The sequence below is a fragment of the Dermacentor variabilis genome, chromosome 3 (genome assembly GCF_050947875.1).
Source record: "Dermacentor variabilis isolate Ectoservices chromosome 3, ASM5094787v1, whole genome shotgun sequence".
Lineage (NCBI taxonomy): Eukaryota > Metazoa > Arthropoda > Arachnida > Ixodida > Ixodidae > Dermacentor > Dermacentor variabilis.
The window spans coordinates 145,153,044-145,172,886 of NC_134570.1; the positions used below are offsets into that span (position 1 = coordinate 145,153,044).

Here is a 19,843-nt window from a genome sequence, read left to right on the forward strand (position 1 = left end):
ACGGATGCGGCGTATTAAAGCTGAGGTCGAACCAATGTTAGATAAGTTAGTTTACGAATGTCTTTAGTAGAATTATGCAAATTGCGCCTTATGGGGCCCTAATGATCTTGAACCATTGGCGCATGCGTTCACCACAAAAGAGTCGAAGTTTGGTTAACACCAAGATATTTATATTGAGTATCATGCATTTATGTTATTTATGTGATAAGTAATCGTAGATTTAGTATGCTTGCGGTTAAAATGATAATTTTGCACTTAGAAACGTTAAGCTTCATTATCCAAGTCTTACACCAAAGAGAAATAACTTCAAGATCTTTTTGGAGGATCGCATGATTATCGGCAAATTTGATGGAACGCTAAAGAATGCAGTCGTCTGCGAAAATGAGCGCTTGTGAAGAACTGTTATTGGGTAAAGCATCAATGTATATTAGAAACAGTCAAATAAATTATGAGGTTTTACTTGCCAAAACCACTTTCTGATTATGAGGCACGCCGTAGTGGAGGACTCCTGAAATTACGGCCACCTGGTGTTCTTTAACGTGCACCTAAATCTAAGTACACGAGTGTTTTCGCATTTCGTCCCCATCGAAATGCGGCCGCCGTGGCCGGGATTCAATCCCGCGACTTCGTGCTCAGCAGCCATATTCGCAATAGTAAGGGCACCAGAACGCTGCCTTGTGGTGCACCTGAATTAACGTGCGAAAGAGGAGAGGATAATTTTTAACTGCAGTGAATTGCTGACGATTAGAAAGGAAATTGCGAATCATGTTAATGTAAGAGAATCTAATTTAAGAGTAAATTATCTCAATATCAAACGGCAGTGTGCTAGGAGCTCAAACCCCTTTTAGAAGTCAAGGAAAGCACAATCAGTTTGGAGATCCTCTGCCATGTTAGCATAAAAATCAGTTGTTAATTCTAGCAATTGCGTTTCACATGAGAAGTTCCTCCGAAATCCGTTTTGGTTAGAAAAGAGAAAAATGTTGGCTTCCACATTTGATGCAATTACATGTTCTGGCATTTTAGAGCATATAGATGTTAATGATGTTGGACGGTAGTTTTCCGGTGCGTGTTTATTACCTGACTTAAATATGGGTATGACCTTTGCTATCTTCCAATCTGAAGGAGAAGTAGAATCTGAAGGAGAAGTATGGGAGAGGCCTTTGCCCTGCAGTGGGCATAACCAGGCTGATGATGATGATGATGAATCTGAAGGCAGCAGTCCATACTCTAGAGATTGCCTGAAGATGTGAGACATAATTTTACTAGATGATATGACGGTGTTTTTCAGAATTTTCGAATTGATGTCGTCAACACCACAGGATGTGGTTAGCTTGAGGTTATTTATCAGGCATGCGACACTTTGAACTGTTATTTCAATTGGTAACATGTATTGTTACGTCAGCTCCGATGCATCTGGCAGATCAGCCTGATCTTCTGTAGTGAAGATAGAAGAAAAATAAGTATTTAAAGAAGCAGACTGATTATCTGGAATGGCAGTGTTATTGTTGCGTAAAGAAATGTTAGTGTGCTCCTGATCTGGGCTTATAATGTGCCAGAACTTTCTGGAATTTGGTTTTAAAAGAGATGGTAGGTCATGAGTGAAGCATTTATCTTTAGCTGAAGGGCGGGTAGCACAGTAGATTGTCAGGCTTTCCTTTTACATGTCCCAAGCTGCTTGGGTGTGCAAGCGCTTAGCACTATCGTAATTGAGCTTCTTCCTGTTTCTCAGTAAGCGTAGAGATCTGGTGAACCATGGGTTAGATTTATCATTGGTTATCTTAATGAGAGGGACGCACTGGTTAACCAAGTCAGAAATCTTATTTCTGAAGAGTATCCAATTCTCCTCCACCGATCGACTGTGAAATGAAGGTAACAGCATGTGGAGCAAGAATATATCTAATTCCGAATTCATAACGTTGTAATTGGCTTTGTTATAATTGCGTATTTTTTTAGTAGCGAAACCTGTAAAAGATGAGGGTACTGTGAGAGTTGCTTGATGTAAGGAATGATCGCTAAAACCATTAATCGACACAATGTGATGAACTGTCTCAGGTGCTGTTGTGAGGATTAAATCTAAGACATTATTGCCCCGTCTAGGCTGCGTAACGACCTGAAACAGGTGAAAATCTAAAGTTAAATTGAATAATTGTGTCGAAGTATTGCAGGATGAAGATAAGTTAACCCAGTCGATCACACGAATATTGAAGTCGCCTAGTAAATAGCATCAACGGCACCAAACAGGTGAAGCTTCGTCACTGATTCTATGTTGCTGCACTAGTCATTATAAATGAATTAGTAGAATTTTGAGGTTGGTAACATACACCTATAAGTACTCTCGAGGATGAGAACATGCATGCAGCTCAGATAATTTCTAGGTTAGAATATGAGTTAATTACATAAGATCGAAGTGTTTTTTCTTATTCCTGGAAGGACGCCGCTGGCTCCTTTATCTTTTTGGTAATATCTGTGAATGTGGTAGTCGTGAACACATTAAAATATTTCTTTATCAGATATATCCAGATAAAACCAAGTTTCAGTTAATGCTAGTATGTCAGATTTGCTATCTTCAAGGAAGGCAGAAAGCTGGTCGCGTTTACGCAGAAGGCTTCGAATGTTAGTGAACGATAATGATACCGCAGGAAAGGCATGATAGGAGTTATACCGATTATGGCATTTTGGACACGTGCTGCCCCTGAGCTATCTATTAGAAGTAATAACAGAGTTAGTAGCGATATCAAATATGTGTGTCTTGTTGTGTATACGCAGCCTCTCAACTGTTAGTTTGAATTGTTTTTTATGTCTTAGCGATTGCAATGAGCTGTCGTCTCGCCTGCCATGTAGCTGGCGAAAAGTCATCAATGATAGCAAATGATGATCCTTTGAGTTGACGTGCTGATATCATAATGTTTTATTTGTCCTTGAAAAAGGCTAATATTGCTTTTATAGGCCTGTGCCTATTGTCACTGTGCCTGCCTATTCTGTGAACGCGTTCAAATTGGTTTTTGTTACACTAATTTGAAGCTTCCCTGAGCAGAACTTTATTATTTTTTCCTTAAATGCAGCCCAATCTTCGTTAGCGGCGTCACCAATTCCAAAAAACAGAAGGTTAAAGTGTCGCGTCCGATTTTCAGCGCTATCACACCTAGATAAAATGTTAGACAACTGGTCAGTAACACTGCGCAAGTTAGTTGTAGTTGTGAAAGCATCGGGTGCTTGCTGTTCGGATATGTTGCATGTTTCGCAAGCTGCAATTCTGGCATTTAGGAGCTTCATTTCATTCGCGGCGAATGCACACCTTTCCTTGCTTAGTGTCAATTCGGCAAGTAAATTAGCCTGCCCCTCCTTAAGTTTAGAAATTTATTCCATGGCTGAGGCAAGAGCATCTGCCTCTGCCTTGCTCATAGGACCTGGATTACTTTCCACATCGCCAGAAAGCATAAGCAGAAAACCAGACAAGAAAGAGCACAAGCGATTTAAAATAGACAAACAGTGGTTCAATGGATCAAATAATGTTGGTTTTTATTATATTTTCAGTATAATTTCATAAGAAATTTCATTATATTCGAAGACGCTGCTCTTTGAGAATTGCTCTGCCTTTGATTTCATCTCGCGCATTCAATTAGGGGAATTTGGCACTCGAAAATAACTACAAGTGCCTTGTATTCACTTCCCTCAACCAGCACAATGAAAATTCTGGTATGTTTTTCAGTGCTCTCTTCTTTTTTTTTTGACAGGTAATACAAACCCGCGGACAGTACGGAAACAGAGTTTTCCACTTCTACCGGAATTGGACAGAATACGTGCAAGGCTTCGGCAGAGCTAGTGAGGAGTACTGGATTGGTAAGTTGGCTGAGCCCATGTCCAAATAAAAGAAAATGAGGAACTCTTGAGCGAACAGTTGTGTATAAGATGGAAGTTGCAAATGGCAACCCAAATAGCCTAGGCCGATGTTCACTATCTGGTCCATATGCAAGGCATAGATTTCCATTATTGCACCAGGACAGCCGCCATCTGTTATTGACGCGTAGGCACGCTGAGGTTTTATGCAAGATATTTACGGCCAGCTACCTTCAGCTGTGGTGCCTTATTTTACGATTATCTGCTTCTTTTAAATGTTTCATACAGGTGCTACCTCTCCCACTAGAAATTAAAAAAAACTTTTTTTTTGTATTATGAATCCTCATAATCACATGAAATAACCTTCATGAAAACCACTGGTGCGAGGTCATGTCTGGCATTGAGGGTAGACTGTACTGAGAACGGTTGATTAGTGGTGAAATAAATAATACATGGCCATGCCGCACATGCTTCGCGACTGCACTATTCATGATACGGGAAGTTACATGGTCAGCAAAAAGGATGAACCTTATACTCAAGAAACATATTTATAACTTGGGCAGTACCGTCATATTTACGCTCCATTGAAGTTTATTCGGATTTTCATACCACTTCGATGTTTTCCCATGGGTTGTCGGTTTCTCGGAAGGTATGCTTGGGATTATGTACGTACACACACACACACACACACACACACGCATGGCAGAACATCTGCAGCCTTCAAGGAACGCCTGACGCCCGCTAAAGATGCCGCGAGCGAGTGGGGCTATTCAACCAGGTACAACCAAATTAGGAAGGCCCACTAAGCTTCAACAAAGACACTCCTTCACCAGAACAGCAACTGGCCTCCCTGGTTCATTGTTGGGCCACTATCTCCAGAATGATTCTTACAGTTAACCCATGGCCTTCAGTCCCCAGCCGCTGCGGAGCATCCGACCAGGGCGGCGGTCAGACCTGTAACGCAGCGGAGGGTGCTAAGAATCTCTGGGTCCGGACAGGCCGACAATGGAAACTGACCCTGTCCACCTTTAACTGCTGAACTCTGTCGAGCAAGACTAGCTTAGAAGGACTCTTTCAGGAGCTATCAGACACTGTTTGGGATATCATCGGTCTTAGTGAGATTAAAAGAACTGGTGAGGCTTATACATTGCTGAATAACGGACATGTCCTCTACTGTAGAGATCCCCCAGTTAAGAAGCAATACGCGGTAGGACTCCTAATCCATAGGAACCCAGCGGACAACAATCATGAATTTACGCCATTAGTGAGAGAGTAGCAGTAGTCATAATCAAACTTAATAAGATGTATAGCTATAATGTAGTACAAGCCCACGCTTCAGCATCCGCTCATGATGATTATGAAGTAGATCAGTTTTATGAAGATGTAGAATCAGCGATGAGAAAAGTACAAAATCAGTATAATGAGGTAATGGGCAACTTCACTGCGAAAGTGGGGGAAAAGCAGGCTAGTGAACAAGCAATTGGCAAATGCGGCGTTGATTCTAGGAACGCTAGAGGAGATATACTTTTTGAATTCGCAGAAAGGAATAAGCTTCGCATAATGAACACTTTTTCCAGGAAGTGTAGCAACCGAAAGTGGACTTCGAAAAGCCCTAATGGTGAAACGAGAAATGAAATTGATTTAATACTTTCAGCTGATCCCAGCATACTGCAGGAAGTAGAAGTGTTAGGCAGGGTAAAGGGCAGTCACCATAGGTTAGGGAGTGCTAAAGTTCACCTCAATTTGAAGAGAGAAAGAGTAAAATTGGTCAAGAAGAATCAGGTTACCGAAGGGGCAGTAAATGTAAAAGAAGACAAATTCAGGCCGGTACATGCAAACAAATATGCAGCCTTAGAACAGAGAGATGAAAATGTCATAGATATAATGAATGAAACCGTAACTACGCTGGCTTCAAAGGCAGCAATTGAAGCGGGAGGCAAGGCACCAACGCAACCACTAGGCAAGCTCTCCCAACTAACTAAAGACCTAATAAACAGACGACAAAGAATCGAAGTGTCCAACCTAAGACATTAGATAGAATTCGTGGAACTGTCAAAACTGATCAAAAAGGCGAAAGTAAGTGGTATTCAAAATTATAACGTTAGAAAAACTGAAGAATCCGGTAAAATGAACGCAGCCTGAAGCCAGTGACAAGAAAACTTGGCATAGGACAAACCAAGATGTAAGCACTGAAAGATAGGCAGGGAAATATCATCAGCAATCTCGAAGGCATAGTAAATTAAGCGGAAGAATTCTATACTGACCTATAGTGTACCTAGAGGAGTCAGAATATCTCAATTAGGAACAGTAATGAACAGGATTCCGAAACTCCTCCTATAACAAGCAATGAGGTCGCAAGGGGCTTGCAAGTTATGAAACGAGGAAGAGCCGCAGGAGAAGAGGGAATAACATTCGATTTACTCAAAGATGGAGGGGACCTAACGCTTGGAAAACTGGCGGCTCTTTATACGAAGTGTCTATTGACTGCAAGGGTCCCCGAAAAAAACTCCAAGAATGCAAACATTGTACTAATTCACAAAAAGGGAGACGTTAAAGAATTATAAAATTATAGGCCGATTAGGTTACTCCTAGTATTTTATAACATATTTACCGAAATAATTTCCAATAGAATAAGAACAACATTGCACTTTGGTTAACCAAGAGAGCAGGCTTGATTCAGGAGGGGATTCTCTACAATGGATCACATCCATGCCATTAATCAGGTTATCAAGAAATCCGAAAAGTACAAGCAGCCTCTCTATATGGCTCACATAGATTACAACAAGGCATTTGATTCAGTAGAGATACCAGCAGTCATAGAGGCATTACGTAATCAAGCAGTACAAATAACTTATTTATATACCTTTTGAATTACCTCAAGAGGTTCCACAGCTGCCTTAATTGTACACAAGAAAGCAGAAAGATACCTATAAAGAAAGGGATCAGAGAGGGAGACACGATCTCTCCAATCTGCGTGCTCCAGTCTCTGCGTGCTTGGAAGAAGTATTCAAGCTATTAAACTAGGAGGGCTTAGGAGCAGGGATCGACGGCGAATATCTCAGCAACCTTCGGTTTCCGATGAGATTGTTTTATACGGCAACAATTCAGTCGAATTAAAATAATTGATTGAGGATCTTAACAGAGGAAGTGCCAGAGTGTAGCTGCAGATTAACTGGCGCCCTCATATCGTCATGGCCGAGCAAGAACATGAGATAAATAATTGCGCGATTGATGCTTTTAATTCTAAATTCTCTCTCTCGGCAAAGAAGTTTTGCTTTCTGCATATCATTAGCAGAAGCATCAGCAACGAAGTTGAGGACATTACCCACTTTCTTGGCTCCTTTATCGTATCATTTGATGTGATTATTTTCTCAGAAACTTGGATTCACGGAAATGAAGTACCGTGTCTACCTGGGTACCATTCTGAGCATTTGTGCTGTAGCGCAAGGAAGGGAGGGGGCCTTGCTATGTAGTTTAAGGACACACTCACATGTGAGAAGCTGCCTCACCTATCTGTGCAACATGATGATGTCGAATGTTTAGCCTTACGCTTTGGCAGGATACTAACAGCAGTTGTTATAGGCCACCCGTAATAAAAACGAAAATTTCCTTTGCTTCTTTGAGACGCTGTTATGTGACAATGCTTTCAATAGGGGCACAGTTGTCATTATGGGCGACATAAATACTGAGCTGAAATCCTCAGACCCGCACTCTAGAGAATTTACGACCCTGCTGTCAACGTACTTCTGTCCGAATTACATAGGTATACCCCATAGAATCACAACACACAGTGCTACGTTATTGGATGTCTGCATAACAAACCTCTGTGCAGATTTTATCAAACCGGGTGATTTCTTCTGATATTAGTGACCATATGCCAGTGTCTCCATTCACTACTCGATATGAAAACAAGGCTGATGACCAGGTAACCTTTCTACGAAACCTAAGTGATAGCTCACGCGAGGTGTTGGTTAACTTAGTTCAATGGAGCGTTATACTAGAGCAGGGCGATGTCGACATTGCGTATGATATGTTTTTTCGCATGGTGTATAACTTTTTGACAAAGCATTTCCACTCAAGAAAATTGTGGTACGCAGAAATAAAAAAAATACAGAAAGCCTTGCATAAACAAAAGTCTATCTCAATGTATAAAGGATCACAACAAATTATACCACGAAGTCCTCAGTTTCCAGGATCCTAAAGTGTATTATAGTTACAAGGAATTCTGAAATTTTTCGAACAGTGATTCAAGAAAAGCTTAAAATAATTACTACGCAGCAAAATTTCAGAACATTTACGACAACCCTAAGAAGGTGTGGGAAATGGTAAATGCATTAACAAATAGAAAGAAACAGTTTGGTGATATAGAAGAAATGACTATAAATGGTGGAACTATTTGTGGTGAGGATCTGGCAAACTCAATGAATGCCCATTTCCGAAATACAGGATGTTATGAAGAGCCTAATGCAACTAATTCTGAGACTAATATTACACCTATACCCATGTTAGAACAAACAATATTCATGCAACCAACATCTCCTACCGAAGTGGAAGCGTCCATAAGGCTGATGAAAAGTAATGTCGCCCATGGAATTGACGAAATTGGCTCTAAAGAATTAAAACAAATATCTCAGCTTGTTTCGGGGACAATAGCTAACATTATTAATCTCATGCTACCAACCGGTGTTTTCCCACATAAACTTAGGATAGCGGGAGTAAGGCTATACTTAAAGGAGGCGTGTGAGGCTATATTTAAAGGAGGCGATAGAAATAATTTATCCAGTTACAAACCAATATTCGTGCTCCCCATTTTGTCGAAAATATTTCAAAGTGTGATTAACCAAAGGCTGATTTCTTTTTTCGACAAAGACAAAATATTGTCTAGTAGCAAATAGGGATTTAAAAGAAAACAGATCAACTGAACAAGTGTTGTGCTGTTTTAAAGATAGCATACTTACAAACGCTGACACTAAAATGTTAACACTTGCTGAAAGCAAAGAAAGCATTTTACTAAATAAAGTACGATATCCTACTGCACAAACTATCTAGATATGGTGTGCAGGGAGTTGTACTAGAGCTCATTAAAAACTACTTGAGTTACCACTATCAAATCGTGCAAATAAAAGACACCACATCATCACAGCCAAAGTTAACACAACGAGTTCCGCAGGCGTCGATATTAGGACCTTTTTTTAAATTCTTCTGTACAATAATGACATTTTAACTATACCCAACTCTCCTGAACTTATTATTTATGCCGATGATATTAACATCTTTTTTTAGGTCCACAGATCTAACATACTTAGAAAGAGAGGCCTTGCGTCCCTTGCAGCCTGGCTCCGGCTGCAAAAAGCTAAAACAAAGTACATAGTATATCCTTCACTTAACAAACCACTAAGTAGGGAATTAGTTTTAACTTTCGAAGAGCAACAGATAACTAGGGTTAAGGAGCAAAAGTTTCTTGGTGTTTGGTACCAAGAGCACCTTTCATGGAATGTACACATCAATAATTTAGCTACCGAACTCTCCCGATCTCTTGGATGCTTGTGTGAAATTGCACACTTAATACCGATCTGGCTGAAGCAAAACTTATATACTTCGCTGTTCTACTCCAGATTATCGTACGGCATATTGGTATGGGGTACCACAACAAAAGGTTCATTATTCTACACAAGAAAATATTGCGCATTTATGAAAACTATCACGGATCATGTTATGAGCTAAGGACATTACAATTATCATTTAAATACCGAATGCTTAAAGCTAACGACGTTTATGATTTTAAACTACTACAGTATTTACGTAACAATGCACCATATATCCACCAAAACACTAAAGATGTTCCTTACGATATGAGACAAAAAGAAAACGGACAATAAACACAAGGATCAATTATGGTATACAAACAACCAGGCACGAAGCAGTAACAATCCTAAATAAGGTAGAAGATAACATTGATTTCAGTATGAGTAGAAACACCTTCAAAAACCATGTGAAGGAATTGTTACTAACACATTGTTTGAGAGTGATTATGGCAAGATAAATATATTACAACGCGCATTTTCCTTTTTTTTTCTGTTTTGCGTGCATGCGTACATGTTCATGGTCATATGCTGCATTTTAGTGTGCTATGGTAATTTACATGTAAAACCTGTACTTTACACCTTTTGGACCGGGAGAGGAAAGGGGAAGAGGGGGAAAAAGGGGAGCATTTTATTATTTCACCGTCTGTATTAGTAGGAAAATTGTAACCCAATAATCTGTCATATCTGTTCTCAGTTTCTTTGTAAATTCGACTACAATGTGTGAAAATATGTAACCGTATGTGTGTCCGCTCACTACCAAAGAAGTATTACTAAATAATGTATAATACACGCGTATTTTGGGGGTACAGGGGCCCCTGTGAAGCCCTGTGCGCCTCTTGCCCCTGCATATTTGTTGAAATTGTACTTAAGATGAAATAAACATTCATTCATTCATTCATTCATAAGCAGAAGACAAAGATAATGATGAAATTATGAATAACCGGGCAAGGGCACAAGAATTCAAGATCATCAGTCAGCCTCTAGAGTTTGTGAATGTGTACGTTTAGCTAGGTCAAATAATCACAGCGAAATCTGATCATAAGAATGAAATTCATAGAAGAATAAAAATAGGTCGGATCGCATACCGCAGACATTGTCAGCTCCTGACTGGAAGCTTACGATTATCATTGAAAAGGAAGGTGTACAAGCAGTGCATTTTACCAGTGCTGATTTATGGGGCAGAGACTTGGAGACTGACAAAGAAACTTGAGACCAAGTTAGGGACCGCGCAAAGAGCGATGGACCGAAGAATGCTAGGCACAACTTTAGGGGACAGAGAGAGAGAGCGGTTTGGATCCGAGAGTAAACAGGTATAGACGATATTCTAATAAACATTAAGAAAAAAAAATGGCGCTGGGTAGGTCGTCTTACGCGCTGATTATATAACCGTGATATATATATATATATATATATATATATATATATATATATATATATATATATATATATATATATATATGAAGCTTGTATCTTTTCCCAATGCAAGTACCAGCGAGCGGGCTTTTAAATAACCTGTACGGTAACCAACCGACTAATGCGAATAAGCGCACTAATGTTACGCGTTTCAAAAATATTCTCTTCTAAAACTTGCACACACCATGTCGGGTCGCACGTATCCCTAATCTATGCTGACCCCCTAATGAAGCCGAGCATTAGATACAGTGGGGTCTATGATTAACTTTTTCTTCCAATGTTTAGGTATTCGATATGGGCTACTACGGTTTGTGCCTATTCTTTGGTATTCCTCTAGAATCAATATGTGTCGCTCTGGAATGAGCGCGTAACATTCTGACTAAAGCAGTGCTGAATTCATATGTATTTACATGTATCTGCAAATGTAGCACAAGGGATATAGAATTTGTGTCCTTTGCTGTCGCCAAACATACACGTTATAAGATGCTACACATTGTAACAAGAAAGTAAACGCAACAACACACATAACTACCAGTGTTATAGCGTCTACTCCGAAGCTTCCGTAACGCTTCGCATTTGGCAGTTGACGTAGCAATAATCCTGCAGCCACTCGACCAGATGGGAGCGCGCCGACAGTCTTCCCTGCGTGCCTATTAGAGGCCTTTTGTCAAGAACTCTTGTGGCATGAGCGTGCCTCTCACATTTCTCACAAAGTCAGACGTCGATTTGAAGTGACTAACAGCGCAGTTCAAAACATTTCAAGCTCTTAAATGGCCCCTAGGGTCAACAACAATGTTACTTCCACATTTTGACGAAGGTCCCAATATGGAAATCCAGAACGACACAAGCAACCGAGGATTTTTTTGCCGTGTTTGCCTAACAAAATGCAGAATTCAAATAGCGGTACCTTAAGCTTGCTGATCGTTATAAAAAAGAGAACGTAATTATTCGATGACGGAAAAGTGTACCTTGCCATAATTTCAACTACTGTAAATTGCAGCTTGATCTACTAGGCAGGTTCTTGCAAGTTTTCAGCGAGCATAGCACATCTTGTTAGCGGGTGCACTTAAAGGACCCTGCAAGCCGTGTCGAACCATCTGATATTGCAAGAATTCAACATTACCGGGATCAACGAGTCTGTGCTGAAACACTCTGACTTTACGCCCTGCCCCTGGCCCCTACAGAATCGCAACGCTAAGATTAAGAGGACCACAACCGCTTCCTGGGAACCGTCAGCGGAAAAAGCTTTGCAGAACAACGGCCAGCAGACCTGAAGCTAAGAGGCTTGCTTTAGTCCTTTGACGGGAAAACCAGCTTTATTCCTAGGTTGTTCAAGCTTGGATTGTCGTCATTTTCATGGAGCAATGGTGTCTTCACAAAAAAAGAATTTCTCCGTAGTTTGCACCACCTGCAAACCTAATGTTTTATCTTGGACACTGCTATCAGTAATTCTGAAGAACTGAACGACAAACGGACAGCTTGAGATGTCTCGTTTTCTCTTACACTCACGAAGCTACAGGAGATATAGTGCTGACCACACCTGCCCGTCGGCATCGCCCTTTGCACCAATTCATGCCGAGCCTGTGAACAACGGAAAACATTGCCAATAAATCCTGCAAGATTTCTAGTGCCAGTCACACCCCTCTTACGCACATTTGAAAATGCTAGATTTACAGTGGATCTTCTTGGACACATTTCTACTTTAATATCCGAAAATGAGTAGATTGGCGTGTCTAATATCTGTCCCGCTTCTCTGCAATGGCAGCTCAGACTCCACGTCAACTCAAAGCTCTCACAAAAGTCCTTAGACACCTCATCAAGAACATCCTGCTACGACATAGTGCTACAAAGATCTTGAAAACAAATGACCTATGCTGCGAAGCGTACTGAGGCGATCGTGCATGGAAGCCAATCACAGCAGATGAATCGCCAACCGACCGCAGACGAATGGCGTTGAGCAGTGCCAGAACAAATTTTTCGCCAATATTTTAGACGTATACATAGACGCCGAACACAACCGCGAGATTCGATCATTTTGTACCGAGTCTTTACATACATTCAGCACGACAGTGCAAGAAATAACGCGGACGACACCATTCAACCTGGTACACTGAAGGAACCTGTTGATGACACTGGAATACTTCACGCTGCTGAATATTAGTGCATGGACAGTCGCCACTTCGCCAACTACCTCAAGCTCGCCGAAGAGATCGGACGGTTCGTCCGCCTGCGTATAAAAAATTTGGAACAAACTGACAGCCGACACTACATACTTAGGCGACGCCATCTGGACTACAAGCCCGGCTACCGCATTAAGTCTTTCCTGCCGATGAGGCGACAGCACGGCGAAAGCGGGACATGGAAATTGAAATGGATGAGCAAAACGAGAACAAAGCAAAAGCGGGAGCCAACGTTTCGGCAAGCGGACTTGTCTTTTTCAAGGCCACATATGCTTTCTTCGGCACACTCTATATAAGTCGGGCTCTGCTAAGCGGGAGAAGGGTAAGGCGCTTGGGTGAGGTAAAGACGGAGGGTTTGTTAGTGACTAGGTGGTAGAATTGAAAACAAAGCTGCGCTATTCAGCGTCGGTGGAGGAATGGGAGGTAACGCTATGTGTCAGCTGGCTGACGTATTACTGTATGTACCTTTTTTCGTAAAAGGGACCTGGAAGACGACTAGGGGCGGGGTGGAGGGAGGTTACCTTCTCCGCTGGAGGTCAGAGAAATATCGCCTCTCTACATGAAAGAACAGAAGAAACGGCAGAAGATGGTGGTCGTGGATGAAAATACAAAATAGGAATATATATAGACATGTGTGAGTGTGTGTGTGTGTGTGTGTGTGTGAGTGTGTGTGTGTGTGCGTGTGTCAAAAAGGGAGGAAATCAGATGAGACAAAAACAAAGCACCAAAGAACCGAACGAAAATAACAAAGTACTGTTGCTTATAGCTTGAGATTAATGTTGCTTAAAGCTTCAAATGGCATAAGCTCTGTCGAGAGGAACTTGTTGATTGTTTCTTTGTGCTAGCATTGCTTTAAGGTCATTTAGGTGGTTGCTATAGTCGTTGTATTCGTTTCAGATTCTCATTATTCGTTTTGCTTATCCGAGAAAAATTCCTTTCTTGTATTGTCGCGGATGATGGTGGTTGTAGTATAAATATTGCCGGCTGCACATAGACTTCCAATAAAGGTTCGTTCTCAGTTTTTCATTTTCTATATACACCGTCCTGTTGAGAAATTTGATTTGACAAGAGTGGTTAGCAGTGAATTTAATACTCGGGTTAAACTGGTTAAGTGTACATCTAAAATGCCACCGGCAACCGCCATGATTGGCAGTGGATTCTGTTTCGTAATAGATCGAGGAAAGAATGACCGTCTACACGCGTCAGTTTCGCCGTGGTACTATGTAAGCTTTCTAGCGCGGCTGGACTAGATAGATCGACATGTGAGAGGCTCAGCGTAGGTTTTCTTATTTATGCCTAGCTTTTTATGTGAAATGGGATACTCGTACTTTATTCGCGCTTCATATCTTTCTTTTTCTGTAGGGTACGAAATTCTGCTATTTCCAGCATCGCACTCGGTGATGCTTACCGACTAAAAGAATGAAGCACAAATTTTGTCGCCTTTCTTTCAATTTTTTCTAAACTCTTCGTGTTACATTGACTACGTTTGTCCTAACGACCAATGCGTACTTCAGAATAGGGTAGACAAAAGTTTAGTAAGTTTTCTCGTTCACCTGACGCGGTGACTTCCGGAAACATCGCCTCAAGAGACCAAGCTTCTGCACGGCTTTCTTTTCTACGTACGACAGATGCTCGTTCCACTTTCGGTTCGAGTTAATAACTACGCCCAAGGATTTGTAGCCTGCGACCAAATCTAAGATTTGCCCACCTACTGAATACAGTTTACACAAACGATGTCGCTCCCTCGACACGGTCATTGCAACAGTCACGCATTGATTTTCATTTTCTCTATCGTGGCCCCATGAGTGTACGGTAGATATAGATAGATTTAAAAGCAAAAGGTTCTCAGGACTATGGATTTGTTGATATAGAACGCAGTCCAAAGTAAACACTTTTATTTTAACTGGCTCTTCCTGCCCAACGTAATGTAAAAATTACGGAAATATAGTGTTCCCGTACACATCCTTGAGTAATTCAATATACCGCTTGTTTTGAGCGTCAGTATGTATTACGTATGTTTTCATTTTGTTGTCTTGAAGAAAGGCATAGTTGAATATAAAATAGAACATAATTATTTTTTTATGTTAGATTGTTGTTTTATCCGTAGTTTCTTTCGTAATACGCCGTCAAACGCTTTCTCGAAATTTAGGAAATAATATTACTTTCTCTTCCACATCCGGAACAGTCGCCGCAAAGTCATGAACGGCTTCTAATGTTGGAATAGTGGCAGAAAGCCCTTTGCGAAAGCCGTGCGGCCTGGAATCGGGAAAACCGTGATACTCTATAAAAGTGGTTACATGTTTAACGTTAATGCGTGGAAGATCTTTAGATGTGTCTGTAAGAATAAAGCAATCATGCGCATTCTGCATTATGCATTCGAATAATGTTTTCAAATTGGGATTCATTGGGCAATACAGATGGGTATAAAATTTTATTATTAATTGTGTACAAGAATTTAGAGCATCACACGGCATACAGGACAGGGAATGTCTTGGATATGCCATGAACGCCAGCTTATTTGTTGGTAATAATGTTGAGTGATAGAACACCTTCTTTTGTTTTGTTAAATTCACCGCATAGCAAAATAGAATTTAAGGTACAAAAGCTCACTTCTCAATGTTTTTATCTGCTAACAGTGGACAGAAAAAGTCGGCAAAATTTTTCAAATGATAACTTCTGAGATACTGTTTAACCAATAATGCACGGTTGTTCTACTACGAGTGAAATGCCGCAAAAAATTTGACGGGTACAAATAGAGAAATGGTTTCGTAGTAAAACTGGGATACAAGTCTTGCTTTTTGTATGCTTTTGCTAAGAAGGGTGCGCAGCGTTTATAGCTTGCGCATGTTATCATCATAAAGGTGCTGCCCATGCCGCTTGCTAATATTCGCCTTTCGTTACAAGCGCATAATTTCTTTTTTCTATTCACGGCCGCGACTTGCCGACTACTATTACTTTCCTTCATGCAAAGTTATTCACGCAGTGCAACACATTTAAGAAAAAAACTGCCGGATATACTTCACTGAGCATGAAGCCGACTGAAAAAGCATAACAACGTCAGAAAAGGATCTGCCGAGCACCTTTCTTGGCGACTCCATAGGCGAATTTACCTTTCACTCCAGATGTATAAATAAAACGTGCAAACAAATTCAGAGGCGATCATCACGAATTGTTATCTCAGGATAGCAAATTTCCGCTTCAGCTTTCTCTTTTGGCTGATGGTGGTTGCAAAATCACTCAACATCAAGAATGAAAACATTGCAAATCAGCAATATTTCTATTCGATATCCGCTATTTCTCTATATGAAAGCTGTGTTTCTTCGTTGAACTGTATCTTCACGTGATGAAAAGACCAAACTTTAATACAGAGAGATTTAAACAGAAACGTCTGTGAGTAGAGTTACCATGCCAAAATTTCATGGTGCCCAATATTTATACATATAAACCTCACGTATGGGACAGAACATAAATACTGCCAGGCAAAATCTTGGAGGAGCAGGAGTAAGCCTGATTGCGCACTAAAATATTCAGGCTCTAGTTTTCCAAATAGTTTCATTGACAAATCAATGTGCTTATTTATCGCTTTTTGGAAATAATGTCGAATCCGCTTATACTATCAACGAGCACGCTCCGGCACACAGGGAAGGACTCATCTACCTGCAGGCTCATGGATTGCCTGCTCTATGGCATCTTTGGGCGCTCATTTCAATTGGCGGTGCTTCAAATGATGTCGTCATCTCTTTGTGTTCGAATGTACCACCAGGGCCGCTACAACAGATAACCAGAACTGCACCCGTCCATTTCTGTGCAGGAAACAACGCCCTGCACGCCCTGACGTCCGGCGAAGAAAACGTGACTCTTCGCATAGTGCTGAAGAACACCACAAAAGACAGCGCCTTTATCTACTACAACAATTTTCGTGTTGAGAATGAAGAGAATCTGTTCATGCTAAAAGTGGGAGACTTGATAGGTCCACAAGGTTGGTATTTATTGGGGCATATGCGTCTTCTACATCAGACTTCTGTGTAAGCCCTGTATTCTCCGAGGAATGTGGTTCCGACTAGCACTGACCTCTCCCGCACTTGTGTTTTCACTAAATTGCAGGATGTGCACATTAACTCAAAAATTAAAAAAAAGTGAGGTGTTGTAATCACGAAACCGTAGAATAGTATATTCGAGATATAAATTACTTGAGGTTTGAAAGAATTAACATTGTCCCGTCGCATTACTAGAGGCTGCATGCCCTGATATAAAACAATTAGTTCTGGGTGGCGATTTTCGTGAGGTAACAGAGTTATTCAGATGTTTATTACACATAAAGACCGCAAATCAGATACGTTCATTTCAGTGTCTACACTCTCCATATCAAACGGGGACATTTAGCGAAGAATGTGGTCGTTTTCTTTCTTTAGATAATGAAAAAACAAATATTTCATTACAACTTTCATTTAAAAAATTGAAAATTTTATTAAAACAAGGTACGATTCAGAGGCAAACAACTTCAGTTCCCACGCAGAAGTAACTTTCTTTTTAAAGTCCTAGTCTGATATGAATGGAAACCCTTTGAGCCACTGTTTTCGTATGTAAAGGTTTATCAGTTAATCAATATGAACGGAAGTAGAAGTGATCTTTGTGTACTAGGAAAATTGTGCAAGAGCAGACCACAGGAGCACCAAGAACAGCTTTATTACCTTAATAATGTTCATTGACAAAACAGATGTTGGATTTTTACAATTAGGAACATATCTCCAAAGGAAAAAGTGAACTACCATGCAACAGAAGCCTTGCTGCTGTCGATTTACTCCAAACTGGAACAGTTACTGTGTTTTCATTTCAACGTCAATATCATGGATGTCGTGACCTACTTCTGGACATAGTTTTGAGGAACACGTTGTCTTCCCGTGACGCAGCTTCACATGACAATCACCAGTAATGTGACGACTTCTGTATTGTTAGCTTAGCAGGAATAAAAACGGGAAGCGACAGGCTCGGTTTTTTTTCCTTAGAACCATATGTACTGATCAGTCAATGAAGTAAAAAGATACATAGAAAATGGTTTTCATTGAACTGCGGAAATAAAAGGGTGAAAATGGGCTAAATATAATTTGACGCACTTGGGAGGCCAAATTCACATCTTCCGCATTACGCCTGCGCTGCTCTGTAATTACGTTAATGCGGCTGTCGTCCTTCCGCCATCACTCTCGGGTATCTGTCTATTTCCGCAAGATTAGCCTCGGGAGAGTTTGCCAGTGCCCTACACGGCTATGACTTCATATGACGACCGCCGTTTTGTCCGCACGCTTCGCGTAGTGCAAAAACTCAGGAGCTGACATTTGCTTCTATGCTTTCCATGGCATTCTCCGCATATCGTTCTAAGAACAAAAAGTCGATCCCTTCGCTTACAATTATTCTTCTCCAAAGAATATTTGATATAACACTCTCAGGGCAAATGGTGTATAGACATAGACATGTACATGAGACGTTTGCAAGAAATGGCAGCCCACGCTTGGGCTTAATAATAATCGCGCGTAACGTACCAGATGCGAGTTATCGCTCGTAAATGCAGAAGGTGCAATTTGTACATTTTAATCAAGAACAGGTAATGATCTCTTTTATGTTATTGGCCCTGTTTCGCATTATACCTTCTGTGATTGTGCGGTGAATCCCTTTAAATGTTTCTAAACGCATCATTTTAACACAGGTTGGGACGCAATGAGGCACAGCGATGGTCAAAAATTCTCCACGTTTGAACGTGACAACGATGCCGGGAATAACAACTGCGCAGCAGCATACCGAGGAGGATGGTGGTACGGCAACTGCCACGCATGCAACCCGAATGGTCTCAACCTCAACGGATTTCACGAGAGCTACGCCGACGGCATCGACTGGAGCGTGCGAAACCACGAAGGCCGCTTGTACCACTATTCCTTCCCCGCTATGGTTATGATGATCAGGCCGGCTCGTTTGATGCAGGGCAAGGAGAGTGAGCTCCAATTTTTCCCACCGTCGTAATGTTGGATAAAAAAAGTGCCAGAACAACATTAAAAATATTAAATAATATGTGGCCGAGGTTCGTTCGCGCTATTCTTCCGGGAGATATAGAAATGTACTTTAACTTGTGATTCTTCGAAAGGTTGCGATAATTTGTTCACTGAGGATGTAGACGCAATCCTATAGGTAAGCCATGTAAACAAGTCCTCTCGGGATGGGCGCTGCATGCTTAAGGACACACCATTTCTGTTATATACCTGCTGCGGCATCAAAGCGCTGATTACACAAAAAAAATTCTGCAAAGCGACACTTCCGGTAACACTAAAACGTCCCTTTTCTCTGTGAAAGAGTGGCGTAGCGCGGCATGATTGGGTATGGGCCGATGAGACCTCCAGTCGGTAAAAAAATATTTAACTTGAGAGGTGTAGCTGTTTTACACACGGACGCCAAAAGCCACCTTGTCCATTGTATTTAGGCCTAGCGCTTAAAATCATGGATCTTTGCAAACTCACTAACATTCTTTATTGTTCTAGGTATGCGAAGCCAGTGTGCTACAGCTATTTTTGACAGCCCAGCTATTCCACAGAGCCTACAAGCTGCCTGCGATAAAACTAGACTGCAAAAAAAAATTTCCCTTACTCTACAGAAAATCCGCTGGTAATTTGTGACGGAACACTTTTCCGTAAATAACGAAGGGTAATTTCCGTAGAACGGACAACTGTGAAAGAGTGACCGTAATACAAGATGCGAGTGCTTCTGTATCTAGAAAATGGAAGAATCTGTATTCTGAACCTGTACGATAACCGTTAAAGTACGGTGCTTCTCGTATTCAGAAAA

The 19,843-nt window shown here is 41.0% G+C and overlaps 1 protein-coding gene across 1 annotated transcript in view; it reads left to right on the forward strand.

Annotated features, from left to right (window-relative positions):
- Positions 1-19,075, forward strand: part of LOC142576362 (techylectin-5A-like) — a 67,684-nt gene extending 48,609 nt beyond the window's left edge. Inside the window, exons 4-6 of the mRNA XM_075686463.1 lie at positions 3,735-3,840; positions 16,827-16,994; positions 18,717-19,075. Of these exons, the coding sequence (XP_075542578.1) occupies positions 3,735-3,840; positions 16,827-16,994; positions 18,717-19,027 (585 nt within the window). The 3' untranslated portion in view covers positions 19,028-19,075. The remainder of the gene's footprint in view (positions 1-3,734; positions 3,841-16,826; positions 16,995-18,716) is intronic.
- Positions 19,076-19,843: the final 768 nt, after the last annotated feature.